This window comes from Larimichthys crocea, chromosome XXII (genome assembly GCF_000972845.2).
Source record: "Larimichthys crocea isolate SSNF chromosome XXII, L_crocea_2.0, whole genome shotgun sequence".
Taxonomy (NCBI): domain Eukaryota; kingdom Metazoa; phylum Chordata; class Actinopteri; family Sciaenidae; genus Larimichthys; species Larimichthys crocea.
Window position 1 is genome coordinate 8,749,738 of NC_040032.1, and position 14,783 is coordinate 8,764,520.

General features: G+C 46.2%; 1 protein-coding gene and 1 long non-coding RNA gene across 2 annotated transcripts; one reads left to right on the forward strand and one right to left on the reverse strand.

Moving 5' to 3' along the window:
- Positions 1-6,035: 6,035 nt before the first annotated feature.
- LOC113744420 (beta,beta-carotene 9',10'-oxygenase) lies at positions 6,036-12,857 on the reverse strand. The gene is made up of 12 exons (XM_027273910.1): positions 12,624-12,857; positions 11,236-11,440; positions 10,927-11,138; positions 10,579-10,694; positions 9,391-9,493; positions 9,186-9,314; positions 8,929-9,089; positions 8,672-8,839; positions 8,439-8,576; positions 7,609-7,791; positions 7,371-7,481; positions 6,036-6,495 (listed from the first exon to the last, which is right to left on the reverse strand). The coding sequence occupies exons 1-12, from the start codon at positions 12,655-12,657 to the stop codon at positions 6,379-6,381; spliced, it is 1,677 nt and encodes a 558-aa protein (XP_027129711.1). The 5' UTR covers positions 12,658-12,857; the 3' UTR covers positions 6,036-6,378.
- LOC113744422 (uncharacterized) lies at positions 6,940-14,606 on the forward strand. The gene is made up of 3 exons (XR_003461513.1): positions 6,940-7,275; positions 7,360-7,472; positions 13,580-14,606. It is a non-coding gene; the product is annotated as an uncharacterized LOC113744422 (long non-coding RNA).
- The last annotated feature ends 177 nt before the right edge of the window (positions 14,607-14,783 follow it).

Below are 14,783 nucleotides of genomic sequence, written 5' to 3' on the forward strand. Positions count from 1 at the left end.
CTTTTGTCTGGATTCAGATCCTGCGCGCTCACACTAACTGTGTTTGACGTGGCTTCCAACAGAAATATTTATCACGTCGGCGTTCTGTGCACAAATCTCAGTCATCGTAAACAAACAGTGCTCGGCTTCATTCCACATGTTTCCATGTTAAACTGTGTCAGGTTCAAAGTGTTTGGCCAACAGATCGGAAATATTTAGTTTGTGGTTCAACGAAAGAAAAAACTGAAACTTCCACAAAGAAGCTGACACAGTCAGAGTGTGTGTGTGTGTGTGTGTGCAGCACAATAAAAAGTGTGTGTGTGTGTGTGTGTGTGTGTGTGTTACTAAATCAAATCTTCAAAACTCTCTTTAAAACTTTTTATTGCATGACTGTGAAGAAACTCGACGTGCCTGCAGCTTCTCTTCTTCATGAAACGTTTTTAGATTAAATCTGGATGAATGAAATAAACGAAGGACACACACACACACACACTTTTTATTGTGCTGCACACACACACACACACACTTTTTATTGTGCTGCACACACACACACACACACACTTGAACATGCAGCTGTAGATCTGCAGCATTAACACACTGTTATTCTCTGAGTGTGTGTGAATGGACGTCCGCTGCAGTTTTCCTTTCACTCATTCATTTCTTCTTCTTCTTCTTGTTTCCCAGCTGTGAGCGCTCCGCCCTCCCCTCTCCACCCTCTCCACCCTCTCCACCCCGTCAACTCGAGTCCTTTCATAATGAATGGCAAGGTACGATAATAGCCTTCACGTTGCCATAGAAATGAGACGGGCCCTGCATGTAGAGCTGACAGAGGCTCTCTCTGCTCCACCATCTTAATCAGCGTTTCTTCAGATTCAAATAAATTTCACATGGACGACTTCTGTCCTGTGTATTTATTCCTCACTCACCTCCGAGCTGATCTCGGGTCTGTGTTCTGCGGCTCTGTGTTCTCGGCTCTGCACCGGCAGCTGCTCTCAGGCCAAACAGAGCATCCACGCAGTCTGTCGGCTTCACACTCTGTCGGCTGGTGATGATCCGTCGTGTTTGTCAAAGAGCAGCTCGTGATGAAGTGACTGAAAGTGTGTGTCAGCGTCTGACCGGCTGGAAGCTCAGGAAGTCTGATCAATATAATTACAGAGCGGCTTCACATGGAAACAGCTGTGGAGGTTTATTCAAACTTTAAAAAACTGAAACATTTTAGGCATCAGAAAAATCTGAAGTTCTAAACTGGATTTAAACATTTTTGATTTATGTACTAATAATGAATAACATCTGATTCACTTTATTCACCGACTTCTTTTTAAATATGTAAAACTCAAAGCGTCCTTCACAGATGAAACGTCTCTTTAAATGTTCTGACTGAAGACGAATCGTTTCATTAACGAGTTTCTCTTCGTTTCTTCTAAAAGAGCTTCAGCATCATTTCAAACTCGTTAATGTTCAGACGTTCATCTGAACATTAACGATGACAGAGCTCACGTCCTCTGCACCGTTTTCTTCACTTTGACCTCTTTGTTTCAGTTTGTGAGTCACTGGAACAAAAGAGAAGACGGCCGCCTCTGCACCCTCTCTCCACCCTCTCTCCACCCTCTCCACCCTCTCTCCACCCTCTGCACCCTCTCCACCCTCTGCACCCTCTCCACCCTCTCTCCGCCCTCTCCACCCTCTCTCCACCCTCTCCGCCCTCTCCACCCTCTCCACCCTCTCTCCACCCTCTCCACCCTGCAGACATGCTGCGTGTGCACTCAGCTGTCACTTGAATAATCATAAAACTTTGTGGATGTTTGTCGGCGTGCTGATCTCCGGCCCGGAGGAGTTCTGTATTTGTGGATGTGTGCGCTGATGAAGACCTCAGAGCTGCTGAAAGATGGAGCAGGATTAAAGTGTCTCTGCGAGTCCACATCAGACTTCAGGTCTTTGTCTGACGGACGCTGTCCTGAAGACACAAAGAAGACAGAAGACGCTGTCTGTACATGAAGACTGTCCCCGACCTGTTTTCCTCAGGTCTCTGTGACCGAAGCCTCTTTTTTTTTGGCCAAAGTCCACGTGGCACAAAAAGGCAGCGGCATTCCTGATGTCTGCGGCTAATCTGCAGTGTCAGCTTGTGTTAACGCCGCACCGCCAAATCTGAGGGCACACGGGGCCGGGGAATATTAAAAACCATCAGCAGCAGCATTCCTCCAAGAGGAGGCAGGTCTGAGAGCAGGGTCAGCTGAGGTTGAACAGTGGTTGTGTTCGAGGCGCTCGTACTGTAACGGGCTGATCCAGAACACACTTCAAAGAGAGGGCGCTCCTTCCTGTCGGGCCTCATTGAAACTGGGCTAAACGAGCTTCATGGGGGCTTTTGTCCCGCTGCTGGACAATTCAGAGACTCGGCGGAAGATGCCCAAAAGGACAGGAGGTCATACGGGCAGTTAATTATCTGCTTTCTGCACGCCGCCCCGGCTGACCTCTAACGAGCATCAGATATTGTTGTGCTGGATTTGAGAAGGTCAGACTGTTCCTGAAATCACCACGTTACATTTCACACGGCCGCGAGACGCTGCAGCGTCCTCGACTAATTTAAGAATCCTCAAAGAGCGAGGAGGCTCAATAAACCACGACATCACACACACCTGAGCTCCCTGTGTGTGTGTGTGTGTGTGTGTGTGTGTGTGTGTGTGTGTAACATGTGCTCGGCTCCCAGAGGGGCAAAGACAGGAATGCATTCAGGGTCAGGGGTCGGACAGACACGTGCACGTGCACCGCTGTAGCCTGGCAACAGGTGCGGTACGGAGCCCTGTAAGGTTCCAGCAGAAGCTTCGATCGTCGTGTTTCTGTTTCAGCGTCTGAACGTCGCTCGGGCCGAGCAGAGAAACATCTGCACAGAGCTCAGAGGAGCTGGTAGCGTCTCGGGGAAGCGATAGCTCTGTGCCAAGGTATTTCTTCTCCCTCCTGAGAGAGGCCCCGCCATTCAGCTCGGAGGTCAACAAGTACAGACCATTACCCACAATGCCCCTGAACAGAGAGAAAAAAAGCTTAAATATGCGGTGCTGTTCCTTTAAGACGGGAGACGGAGCCGCCTGAATGCACCCGAGCTGCAGCCAAGATGGAGACAGGCAGATAGAGATGTGGAAAAAGATGAACTCGTGTTTCTGCCGCCGAGCTGTTAGGTTGTAATTATTCATATTGTAAAATTACGGGTGTCAGTTTACTGATTGCACCACTCAGAGAAAAGGAGTCTTGTTGCTAGGAGAAGAGAGGCTCCGCTCGCTCTCATTGGCCGACGAGGATGCGTAAGATGGCCCAATGAGAGCCCTCCCCCTCACAGCGGAGCAGCGACCCCCACAGCCTGATTAATATGTCAGACATGTTTTATGGGTTAACGTGAATCAGTGTGTGTGTGTGTGTGTGTGTATGTGCCACACGGACATATCACACACTTTGAGGTCAAGTGATGCTTCCTGACAAATGTTTACACACACACACACACACACACACTCACACACACACACACACACGTGCACGCGGCGCTCGCCTCCGTAATGGACTAACTGGAAACAGACCGGAGCGTGGACTGGAAATCGGATTCCTCACATGTGCATGATTATCACGAGAATGCAGAAGTGAAGAGCTGAGCCGGTTCAGAACCAAGAACCTGAACAATTCCTGTTCCTGAGCTCGTTCAGCCTCGATCAGCACAGACAATGAAAGCAGCTACATGAAAGTTAAAATATAAATATGACAGATTCCAACACTTCACATGTTCTGTATGCACGTCATCAGGATGGGGGACAGTGAGTTCAAGTCCAGGACCAGCCGGCTCTGCGATGCTCGTGAGCTTTGGGTGGTGAACAGAGGAGCTCGGATGTCCGGACGGAGCTCGGTGTGGAGCCACTGCTGCTTCACGTTGAAAAGAGTCGGCTGACGTGGTTCAGACATCTGATGGATGAAGAGCAGACAAACCCAACCAGCTCTGATGAATGAGCTGCTGAGGAGACGTCCTGCTAGACCTGCTGCCACCACCACCCGGAGAGGAGGAAGGATGGATGATGGATGGATGAAGGATGATGGACAGATGGATGATGGATGGATGAAGGATGATGGATGAAGAATGATGGACAGATGGATGATGGACAGATGGATGATGGATGGATGGAGGGATGGATGAAGGATGATGGATGGATGAAGGATGATGGACAGATGGATGATGGACAGATGGATGGATGATGGATGGATGAAGGATGATGGATGAAGGATGATGGACAGATGGATGATGGACAGAAGGATGATGGATGGATGATGGATGGATGAAGGATGATGGATGGATGGATGAAGGATGATGGATGGATGGTGGATGATGGATGGATGAAGGATGATGGATGGATGATGGATGAAGGATGGATGATGGATGATGGATGGTGGATGGTGGTTGATGGATATAAACTGATAAAAACAGATCCGACACTCTGGACCTGTCGGGTTCTGTTGTCTCTGTTGTCTCTGTTGTCTCTGTTGTCTCTGTTGTCTCTGTTGTCTCTGTTGTCTCTGTTGTCTCTGTTGTCTCTGTTGTCTCTGACTTCAAACATTTCTTTTCGTTTCCATAAAAACTTTCAGAGTTCTTCAAATCACAAACAAACTAAAAATAAAAAGAATCTGGTTTCCTGACCTGACGCTTCAGTCGACTTCACAAAGCTCTGTGACGTGCAGCTCGTCTGCTTCTTTATTTATCTCCATTTATCTTGATTGCAGGTTTAATACTAAACACTGTGTTTATATATTATATGGTACCATATATTTATATTTTATATTATTTACTATGAAGTCTCTAAGACTTTGTCGATGACCTGAAAAGAAGCAGCGGGATCGACGCTCGCTGTTTCCTGTTTTATTTTGTAGTTCTCCCCTGTCTGTGTCCTGTTTTTCTACTTCCTGTCTTTGTCTGATTGGTTGATTGGTTTCACCTGTGTAGAGTTCACCTGTCTGTTTCCTGTGTCACTCTCTGACTTCTGGATTTTCATTTGTAGTTTTGCGGCTGCTTTCAGTTGGCTTCATGTTTCCTCGTTAGTTTTCAGACTTTGTTTAATATGTCAGCACAATGAACAGCATAAGAACATAAGAACCTGCTCACTCAGGTTTCAGCACGTGAACGTTTTGGTGGAACGATGCATCAGAGTCTGAGAGACAGGTGAGCAGGTCGTCCATCTTCACTCTGATGGACCAGCGTTGTTCTAACATGATCTGAACACTGGAAGCTGGATTCGGAGCGTTGGTGTCTGTCGCTTTAACCGGCTGTCAGGACACAGACTGAAGTGAAGCCACAGTCAGACCTGCTGGATCAGAGGTTTGAGGATTGTTCAGTGTTTGAACGTTGGAGCGCTCTGAGTCCACTGTCCCATACATGTTAAGGTGAACAGACTTGGACTGAAACCTTCGGTGCTTCAGTGCCACACTCAGTGTTATGTGTGTGAAGGGACGCGGTGAGCTGCTGGTCAGAAGGTTGCAGGTTCGATTCCTCAGCTGAAGGTGTGACACGGTCATGAGGGCAGAACGTAGAACAAAGTCCCTGTGGTCGGGTCGCTGGTTCAAATCCTGCAGATTCAGTCTGAAGTGGCATCACGCGCTGACCTCTAGTGGACGATGTTCAGCACTGTGATCAGATTTATTAAAGCTGTTTCAAAGCTTCATGATGAGAATTACACTTTGTGTTCAAGATGATTCACTGTGATACTGTCATTGAACGACGGCTCAAATTTATAGATTTAAAATGTGCAATATGAGTTTTAATGTGTGTTATTTACATTTAAATCTTTAAATAAAAATTCATGTTTTTAACTCAAACCTCAGATTCAGTCAAACACACTGTATTTAATGTGAAGATAAACACTCAGTGTGTTATCGATGATCAGTCAGTGATGAGAGAGTTTAAGAACGAGGGAAGGTCTGTGCTGAGATTTTACATCTTTAACTAAATAAAAATATAATTTAACGTCAAACAGGACGACACAGGAAACTAAAAATACTCACGTGCAGCTCCAAATAATGAAATACTTCAAGTATTGATGTGGCATAAATAATTATTTATTTATTATTTGACACACGACGTTTTCACGCAGGTAAAAATTTAATCAGGAACAGAGTGAAAAAGAGCGACACATAAAAAGAGTAAAAAAAGTCAAATGTTCATTTGGCACTTTGTGTTGGAGCATCGTACACGGCTCCTGAGTAGTTAGATTAAAGCTAAAAGAATATAATTAATAAGTATATAATAAAAGTGTCTTAATGCCGTCACTGTTTAATATTAATATAATAATATAAAATGTAACAATCAGCCTCTGTCATCAGCTGAGTCAGTACCATGAGGACTAAAGTGGTTATTTAATATTCAGAAACACTTCAGGTTCACGTGGAGGCCTTGAAGGCACCGTGGAAGCCGTACGGGATGTTCACGGGCACGTTCGCTCTGCCGAGCTCGTCAAACGTCCGGGCGTCCAAAACCAGGAGGAACGTTCCTTTATCCTGCAGAGAAGAAGAAGTTCAAGTCATTTATTTAATTATTCAATTAGAATTATTCAAAAAAGACAATTTATGAAATTTAATTTGCCACATTAGAAATATTTTTTAAATCCTCTGATATGAAAAAACAGAGTTAAGAGATTAAAAACAGTCGCGCTGTCAGGAAGCAGCTTCACGTCCGTTAATCAAAAATATTCTGATTTAACTCTTGAATTATGGAGAAGGAACTCGTTTTCTTTCAGATGTTTGAAAATCCTGCAAACTAATTAAAGTTCAGTTTGTTTTTCCACAAAAGTAAAATTTAATTTCCAACAAAAAGAAATAAAATATAATGAGAAATGAAATGTCAATTATCATTTGATATATTTAAATGTAACTGTAATCCTCTTTCTGCAGACTTAAAACTACATATTAATAATAATAATAATAATAATAATAAGGCTGACATATGAACATTTTCTGCTTCTGCACTTTAGAAAGTTTCATTTCTGATTTCATGTAAATATTTATGAATTGATTTTACAGTTGTGTTGGTAAATTTCCATCCCCCTTGTGAAATGTTCATGATAAAAATCTGTCTTTTATTCAGTGATAGTGGTCGATGAATCCATTTATTATCAAACATTGTTATTATTACCAAACTTGAACTTATGTTTGCAGAGGAGTGATGAAGAGTGAAGCATGTTGTGGATCTCTGTTCAGTTCAGACTGATGAAAGATGGATGCAGCATGTTGAGTTCATCAGCCTGAACCAAGTTAACCCAAGTTACCTCCTGACCTCAGGTATGAACCTTTACAAACGACTTCCATCACTGAACTCACACGATATCGTCTAACGTGAAACGTTTGCTGCGGCTCATGTTTCAGTCTTTAGTTACCTGTGAAGGCGTGAGGACCACAGACAGGACGACGCCATCGTCCTCCTCCACGGCGTCAGGTGACGCCACAAACACGGGCTCTGACGGGAAGAAACCCTTCAGGTACCAGACCTGAGGTCACACACACACACACACACACACACACACACACACACACACACACACACAGGTTAGAGTCATTGATCAATGAGCTGCTCTAACACATGAAGCATGAAGACGCCGTGTCAGGTGAACACACCTTGAGCGTCTTGTCCTCCAGGTCCATCTTGAGCAGAGAATCTCCCACCAGGTGTCTGAAGCCACATCCGTAGAAATAACGGTACGGCCGCGTGTTACATCTGTTATAGTTGATTTGAGGGAACTCCAGGCCACCATACTCGTGGAGGTCGTCTCCATGGAGATCCTCGTGTTGGCAGAACACCTGATGAAGAAGTAAGAGTAACTTAGAGACATTCACTGCCATGAACACACCTGAGGAGAAACACTGAATGTCCGTGACCTCCAAACCATCGGCTAGCAGCGCAGAATATTACTACATGGACTCAGGAACATGAACACATCTCTGCAGGTGTAACTTTGCTTGTAACAGTGACATCTAGTGGTTAAAGACAGGCACTGATCCGAAGCTCATTCAGGTCTGCAGGTTGAACTCTGAATGATCACAGCACGGTTTGTTTCATGAAGCAGCTTCTACGACTGAGTCTGATGGTTTGAGAACCACGACTGTAGCACGTTTCACACCTGGTACGTGTGGAGATGGGCAGTGCGGGATCAGACCGGATCACGATACACAGACAGACACTCCGGTCCGGACGGCAGATTTCAAAAGAAGAAACACACTGACTGTAGTTTCATCTCTGATCACAAAGCGTGGACGTTTCATCGTGCTGTACTTCTACTCAAGTGACAGAGCTGAGTACTTCTTCCACGAGCGTCTGAACATGCATCCAGTATTTAAGACGAGTCACGCTCAGCTCTTATTATCGCAGTAGTTCTTGCTCATGGTGCGAGTCGTTGGGTCTCTCTGAGTACGATCTGCTCTGCTCTGTATGGAAACTTCCAGCTCACCTTGTCCTGGCTGACGTGGACACATGTCGCCTGACTGGAGAGCCGAGTGTTCAGGTTCTGGCCTGTCGGGGTTTCACTCGTCACGTGAAGGGGCAGAACGAAACGTCGGGGGAAAACCCGACACAAGGTGTTGTACACCTGGAGAAGGAAGAATGCAGCATGTTTTCATTTTAGGGATTCTGATGCTGCAAAGAAACAACGTGAAGACAGTGGAAGTCTGCACTGATTCGGACCTCGTCTAAAGCGTCACCCGACTTGCGCAGGTTCTGGATGAGGTAGTTGTTGATGGCTTGGCCATCGTCTGCGCAGCACATGTCGAGCATCAAGAAGCCATCCTCCTCGAAGGCATTGATCTGATGGAAGGTGGAGATGGCTTTGGTGTGGTACTTCACCGAGCTGGGCTGCAGGACAGAACTCATGATTAGATGATATATTTTATTATTTTGGCAGGAATGAATCCTCACTCCTAACCGCCGCACTCACATCTCACCTCGCCTGTACGCTTGTCGATGAGATGGAAGATGGTTTCCTGCTTGGGGTCCCAGTAGATGCCCTCGCTCAGAGCCTTCCCCCTCAGCTTACATGTGACGATCTTCAGCAGGTCCATCTTGATTGGCTGCTCGATGAACACCACGTAGTTCTCAGACATGGCTGGAAGCAGGAAGCATTGGAAGGCTTTGTAGCTGATGGTTTTGCAGCAGTGAGTTGTATATTATAATAATAACACTAATATGAATGGTGGCTTACCAAAGCTGTGGTAGTAGGATGGATGGGACTTGTCCGTAGGCACAATGGAGCAGAGTACCTGGGCTCCATGCAGGGTGTCTGTGGCTTCAGTCTTCTCAGGAGGAACTCTGATGATGTTGTACAGAGCTCCTGACATCATAACAATAACAACATTCCTTAGTTACAAGATGAGACGTGAGCACGCGATGTGGATGTTCAGACCAACCTTTGCTTCCATACGAGTTCCCCATGTTATAAGTGGTACCATCAGGGTCGTAGTGCGGGTGGGCAGTGGCTCCGTTTACGGCGATGAACTTGCTCCAGTCTACCTGCGACACATCGCGGAGAAAGATCAGTGTGTGTACGTAACGCTTTACGGCACTAAGTCACACAGCAGCAACTATTTCACTGATTCTGGTGAAACTGGATCATATTTTATGGAGGAAATGTTTTCTGGTTTTCCCTCTGATGTCCTCCGGCTGCTCCGCCTCAACTCTCTGTGATTTACAGAGTTTATGATGGACAGTGAAGTAAACTGCTGACAGCTGTAGCTGCTGTTAGCTCATGTTAGCTCAGTCTGTTAGCTGCTGTTAGCTCATGTTAGCTCAGTCTGTTAGCTGCTGTTAGCTCATGTTAGCTCAGTCTGTTAGCTCAAGTTAGCTCATGTTAGCTCAGTTTGCTAGCTGCTGTTAGCTCATGTTAGCTCAGTTAGTTAGCTGCTATTAGCTCATGTTAGCTCATGTTAGCTCAGTTGGTTAGCTGCTGTTAGCTGCTGTTAGCTCAGTCTGTTAGCTCATGTAAGCTCAGTCTGTCAGCTGCTGTTAGCGCATGTTAGCTCAGCTTATTAGCTGCTGTTAGCTCATGTTAGCTCAGTCTGTTAGCTCATGTTAGCTCAGTTTGTTAGCTGCTATTAGCTCATGTTAGCTCATGTTAGCTCAGTTTGTTAGCGCATGTTAGCTCATGTTAGCTCAGTTTGTTAGCTGCTATTAGCTCATGTTAGCTCATGTTAGCTCAGTTTGTTAGCTGCTATTAGCTCATGTCAGCTCAGTTGTTAGCTCATGTTAGCTCAGTTTGTTAGCTGCTGTTAGCTCATGTTAGCTCAGTTTGTACCAACAGGCGTTATGGACTACCAGGAAGAAGAAGAGGAGGTAACCAGGCTCAGCAGCTTCTATGGACATGATGGCAGAGGAGAAGAGAGTGAAGAGGACGCTGACGGAGGAAATAAAAAACTGAAAGATGAGCTGGGCTGATGCTGTTGGACTAGTCAGTGATATCAGCTGCTGCTGGAGACCTGGCTGATGATTGGCTGTTCATCAGAAGTAATGTAATCAGAAGAAATACTCGAGTACAGCTGGACATAGTTACACAGTGGGATTACACTCTGACCCTGGAGACATAATCTATAGGAGCGTACCTTCTCTAACGTGTGGAGGTTCTCTGGATTGACTTTGTGCATGAAGTTGGTCTCCGTGCTGACGTAGTAATCACCTTTGTACTTCACAAAGCTCACGCTGGCGTTGTCCGTGGGCTCTGTGACAGAGAAACAGGATTACTGAGGTGTTTGTGTCAGTGCAGCAGGAATGAGAAACATTTAGATAATGTCTGCTCTGCATGTAAACAGCTGTGAAGCCGCTCAGGCCTGCAGTTACAGCTCGCCACAGACAAAAACAAAATGCCCGAGCTGGGCCGCGGTCCAGAAACCTCGTTTCATTTAGAGCTGGCCTGGAATGAAACGTTAACCACTTCCTGTTCAGTCACTCACGTATCATCTCAAAGCGAGACAGGAAGCGCTGGAAGAAGTTTTTACAGGGGTCGGGCATGGCGAGGGTCCCGAACTCCGACATCACGATGCGGTCCCGCTCGCTGTTGGTCCTGTAGGCGTCACTTTGGAGGAAGCGGCTCATGTAGGTCACCTGACCTTTGTGGATCTTGAACTGGTGGAGCATCGCCATGCCGTCAAACCAGTGGTTGAAGCTGCAGTGAAACAGAGACTCCATCACATCTGTGTGGACACAATGTGTGTGTGTGTGTGTGTGTGTGTGTGTGTGTGTGTGTGTGTTTCTGAACTCACTGTGTGTTTCCAAACTCAAACTTCCCCGGGCCGTTGCGGAGCAGGTTTCCATTGATCCAGGATGGGATGGTGCCTCGTACCTCAGTGCAGATCGGCTCAGGCGTCTCTTCTACAGAGCGGACCAGAGGTTCGATCGTCTCCAGGCCCTTCAGTACCGAGCTCACGCATTCTTTGGCCTGGACATTGTCAGCAAGCTTCATATCATCTGTGTGAAACAGTATTACATGTTACAAAGCCCGGGAACTTATGGGAACTTATGGGAACTTATGGGAATAAACCGGGAATTTACAAAAGTGAAGGTTGGCCCTTAAATATAGTTGGGGAAATATATTTTAGCATCATCTTGACTCAGATTTCACGCAGATACACTTGAATATCTGCTATCACATGATCACAGCACACTGCTTACTGCAGGGCTACTGAGGCCACGCCCCCTACCTGCACAGGTGATCTCTGTACCTGCACACAGAGACTGTTGAAGACACATGTGAGGTCATGACTTCATGATATTGTAATAACTGTTTTATTTTGCATGTGTATATCTTATGTTTGGATATGATACAGTTTGTTTATAATTTCCCACAATTTACAGTTAATTCCCATAAATCTCACAAATTCCCCAGTGTAACTTTCCATGGAAAGTTTCTGGACATTAACTAGAAAGTTTCCACGCCTTTGTAACCCTAACCATCAGCAGCAGCTTTTTCTGGTTTATCAGGAAACGACGAGCTGAGTAAAGACTCTACATGGTGACTCAGTAAACACAAAGTGTCTGTGCTCGTTAAAGCTGCAGCTCATCAGATCAGTGTGACTTTAATTATCAGTCACATGGTGCTCTCCTGCATTACTGAGTACTTTTACTCAAACACTGCAGTGTTGTACTTTTTACTCTGTCAGACATGCAGCCTCAGTAACTAGTTACTTTTCACATTACAATGTTTCATACTTGGACTGAAGCTGTACTCTGTCACCATTTATTTTTAGTGCAGCTGTCACTCAGCAGAGGGGGGCGTGTCCTGCATGCGTGAAGGTTTGTTCCTGCTGTCGTTACACCTTAGTAACGAGTAACTAAAGGTGCACTGCAGCTCACTGTGACCCTCAGTGTGTCTCCATGCACTGTGTGTGTCACTGGTGAACCAACACACACACCCTGAGATGTGCAGTATGACGTCACCCGTGTGTAACCGGACCCTGCCGGGACGGGAACACTTTGTTCTGACCCGCTCAGCCCGTCTCAGCTGATCCGAGGTCAGATCACACTTTAAAATATATGTGAGCGTTTGATCACTGCACATGCGCAGTGAAAACAGTCTGGCACGGGAACGTGCGCGGGGATTCATCACGCGCACCTTTCTCTCTGCCACACGCACAAAATGGAGGAGACTCACCTGGAGAGGAGGTGTCGAGCTTCACCGGAGCCATGTCGGTGAACGGTTAACGGTGATGGGTCCGGGTCTAGGTCCAAGTTCAGGTCCAGGTCCGGGTCCAGGTCCTCCTGCTGCTGCTGCTGCTGCTGCTGCTGTCCTCATCCGAGTCCCGGTCACACCATGAACTGCCAACCGGGGGCAGTGCGCAGCTCCGGTTACATAACCGGCTTGTATAACAGAGAGAGACAGAGAAAGACAGAGAGAGAGACAGGGAGAGAGAGAGAGAGAGAGAGAGAGAGAGACAGGCAGACAGACAGAGAGAGAGACAGAGAGAGAGAGAGAGACAGGCAGACAGACAGAGAGAGAGACAGAGAGAGAGAGACAGACAGACAGACAGAGAGAGAGAGAGACAGACAGAGAGAGACAGACAGTGAGGTGTCTGACAGAGACAGACAGACAGACAGAGACAGAGACAGTGAGGTGTGTGCACACAGACAGTCTCACTCTAATGCTGATGCTGTCATAGACTGTTCTTTATTTCACTGGTTTTTATCTCGACCAATCAGCACAGGTCAGATTTCAGATGTTCAGTTGGAACAGAGACTTCATTAGATGGATCAATGGAGTCAGGTCACAGGTCAAACCCTGAGCTGCTCTTTTTTGGGAAAGGAATTGTCTCTGATTCACTTACTTTATTGAATGTCATGGGGGTATAAACTACCTTTATAAGCCAGGAGCTCTCCAAGTAACGTTTTACTTGTTACGATGCTGAACTTGTTGTAATAAACTTGTTATACATCTAAGACAGTTTCTCTTCAAACATCTGCAACTGCATCAGCACCGAATACACAACAACAGACACAGAGAGAGACAGACAGAGAGACAGAGGTCAAATCTAAAAGTATAAAGTTTATTATTAGTTTATTATTAGTTTATTATTAAAGGGTTAATCAGATCTTTGTTCTTCTCTCCATCAGCTTCATGAAGTCTCACCTGAAAGTGTCCCAGCTGTCTCCAGTGTCCCAGCTGTCTTCAGTGTCCCAGCTGTCTTCAGTGTCCCAGCTGTCCTTAGTGTCCCAGCTGTCTTCAGTGTCCCAGCTGTCTTCAGAGTCCCAGCTGTCTTCAGTGAGGTCAAACATGCTGAGCTCTCTGCGTCACAGCAGGTGACTGTGCAGGTGAGGTCATGTGACGCAGCACCTGGAGGTGTTTGCATGTCCGACCATCTCACCTGCTGCTCCTGCAGGCTTCACGCTGGGAACCACACATGCAGGTCTGTGATGTCATGATGAAGCACGACGTTAGCGCCCTCGTGTGGCGAGGATGACGATGGCTTGAAGAACTGAAGTGTTGGAAGCAGCAGGTGGAGGGAGGCGTGATACTGCAGCACCCATTTTAACCACTAGGTGTCACTGACACAAGCAACACTACATGCAGACAGTTTCTAACATGCTCAGGTAACTGACGAGGCTCATCCTGCACAGGTCTGCTCTGTGCTCTGCAGGTCTGCTGTTCACAGACAAACATTTTCCATCGGTGGTTTGACCCACTTCAATATTCATTTCTGTTTTTAAATGACCTGCTTCATAAAAACCAGTTTAACTTGTTGTGGAACTTGTTTGCAGCTGACTCGTGGTCTAAACCTCGACCTGACCTCTGAAACTCAACGTTATGTGAAACACTGCTGAGAATCCTGCAGAGTCCACTTTAACCCAGACAGCAGCACCCAGAGTCCACTTTGACCCAGACAGCAGCACCCAGAGTCCACTTTGACCCAGACCGAGACAAGACGGAGTAAAACTGCAGTCGATTCAGAGACGAGACAGTCTCGAGGACTACAACATCTGTACTGAACTCACCTGTTCAGGTTATATTAAGGTTTAAAGTTATGCAGGATTAAGAGCGTGGACGCTTTGATTGACAGGTGGGTGTGGCTTCATTCAGCACCGCCTCAGGTCCAGTGATGATCCGTCTTTGCTGATGTTTAGATTCTCCAGGAGGAGGTGGGAGGAGGTGGAAGGAGTGACAGATTTATTTCAGCATCCTGATTCTGTCTGTACATGTTATTGTTATATATAAATACACAGATGTTAATATATTCTGTTTCTGTCTGTACACAGAATGTTTCTGTTCAGCTGTCGGCACCGTGTTTTTGAAGTGTGTCAGCTGCAGGAATCAAGCTTC

Excerpts from the sequence above, each read along its gene's own strand:
- LOC113744420 (XM_027273910.1), bottom strand. The coding sequence starts at position 12,657 with ATGGCTCCGGTGAAGCTCGACACCTCCTCTCCAG. Across the intron at positions 11,441-12,623 it reads GCTCGACACCTCCTCTCCAG|ATGATATGAAGCTTGCTGAC; the intron begins GTGAGTCTCCTC and ends TGTTTCACACAG. Across the intron at positions 7,482-7,608 it reads TGGAGGACAAGACGCTCAAG|GTCTGGTACCTGAAGGGTTT; the intron begins GTGTGTTCACCT and ends GTGTGACCTCAG.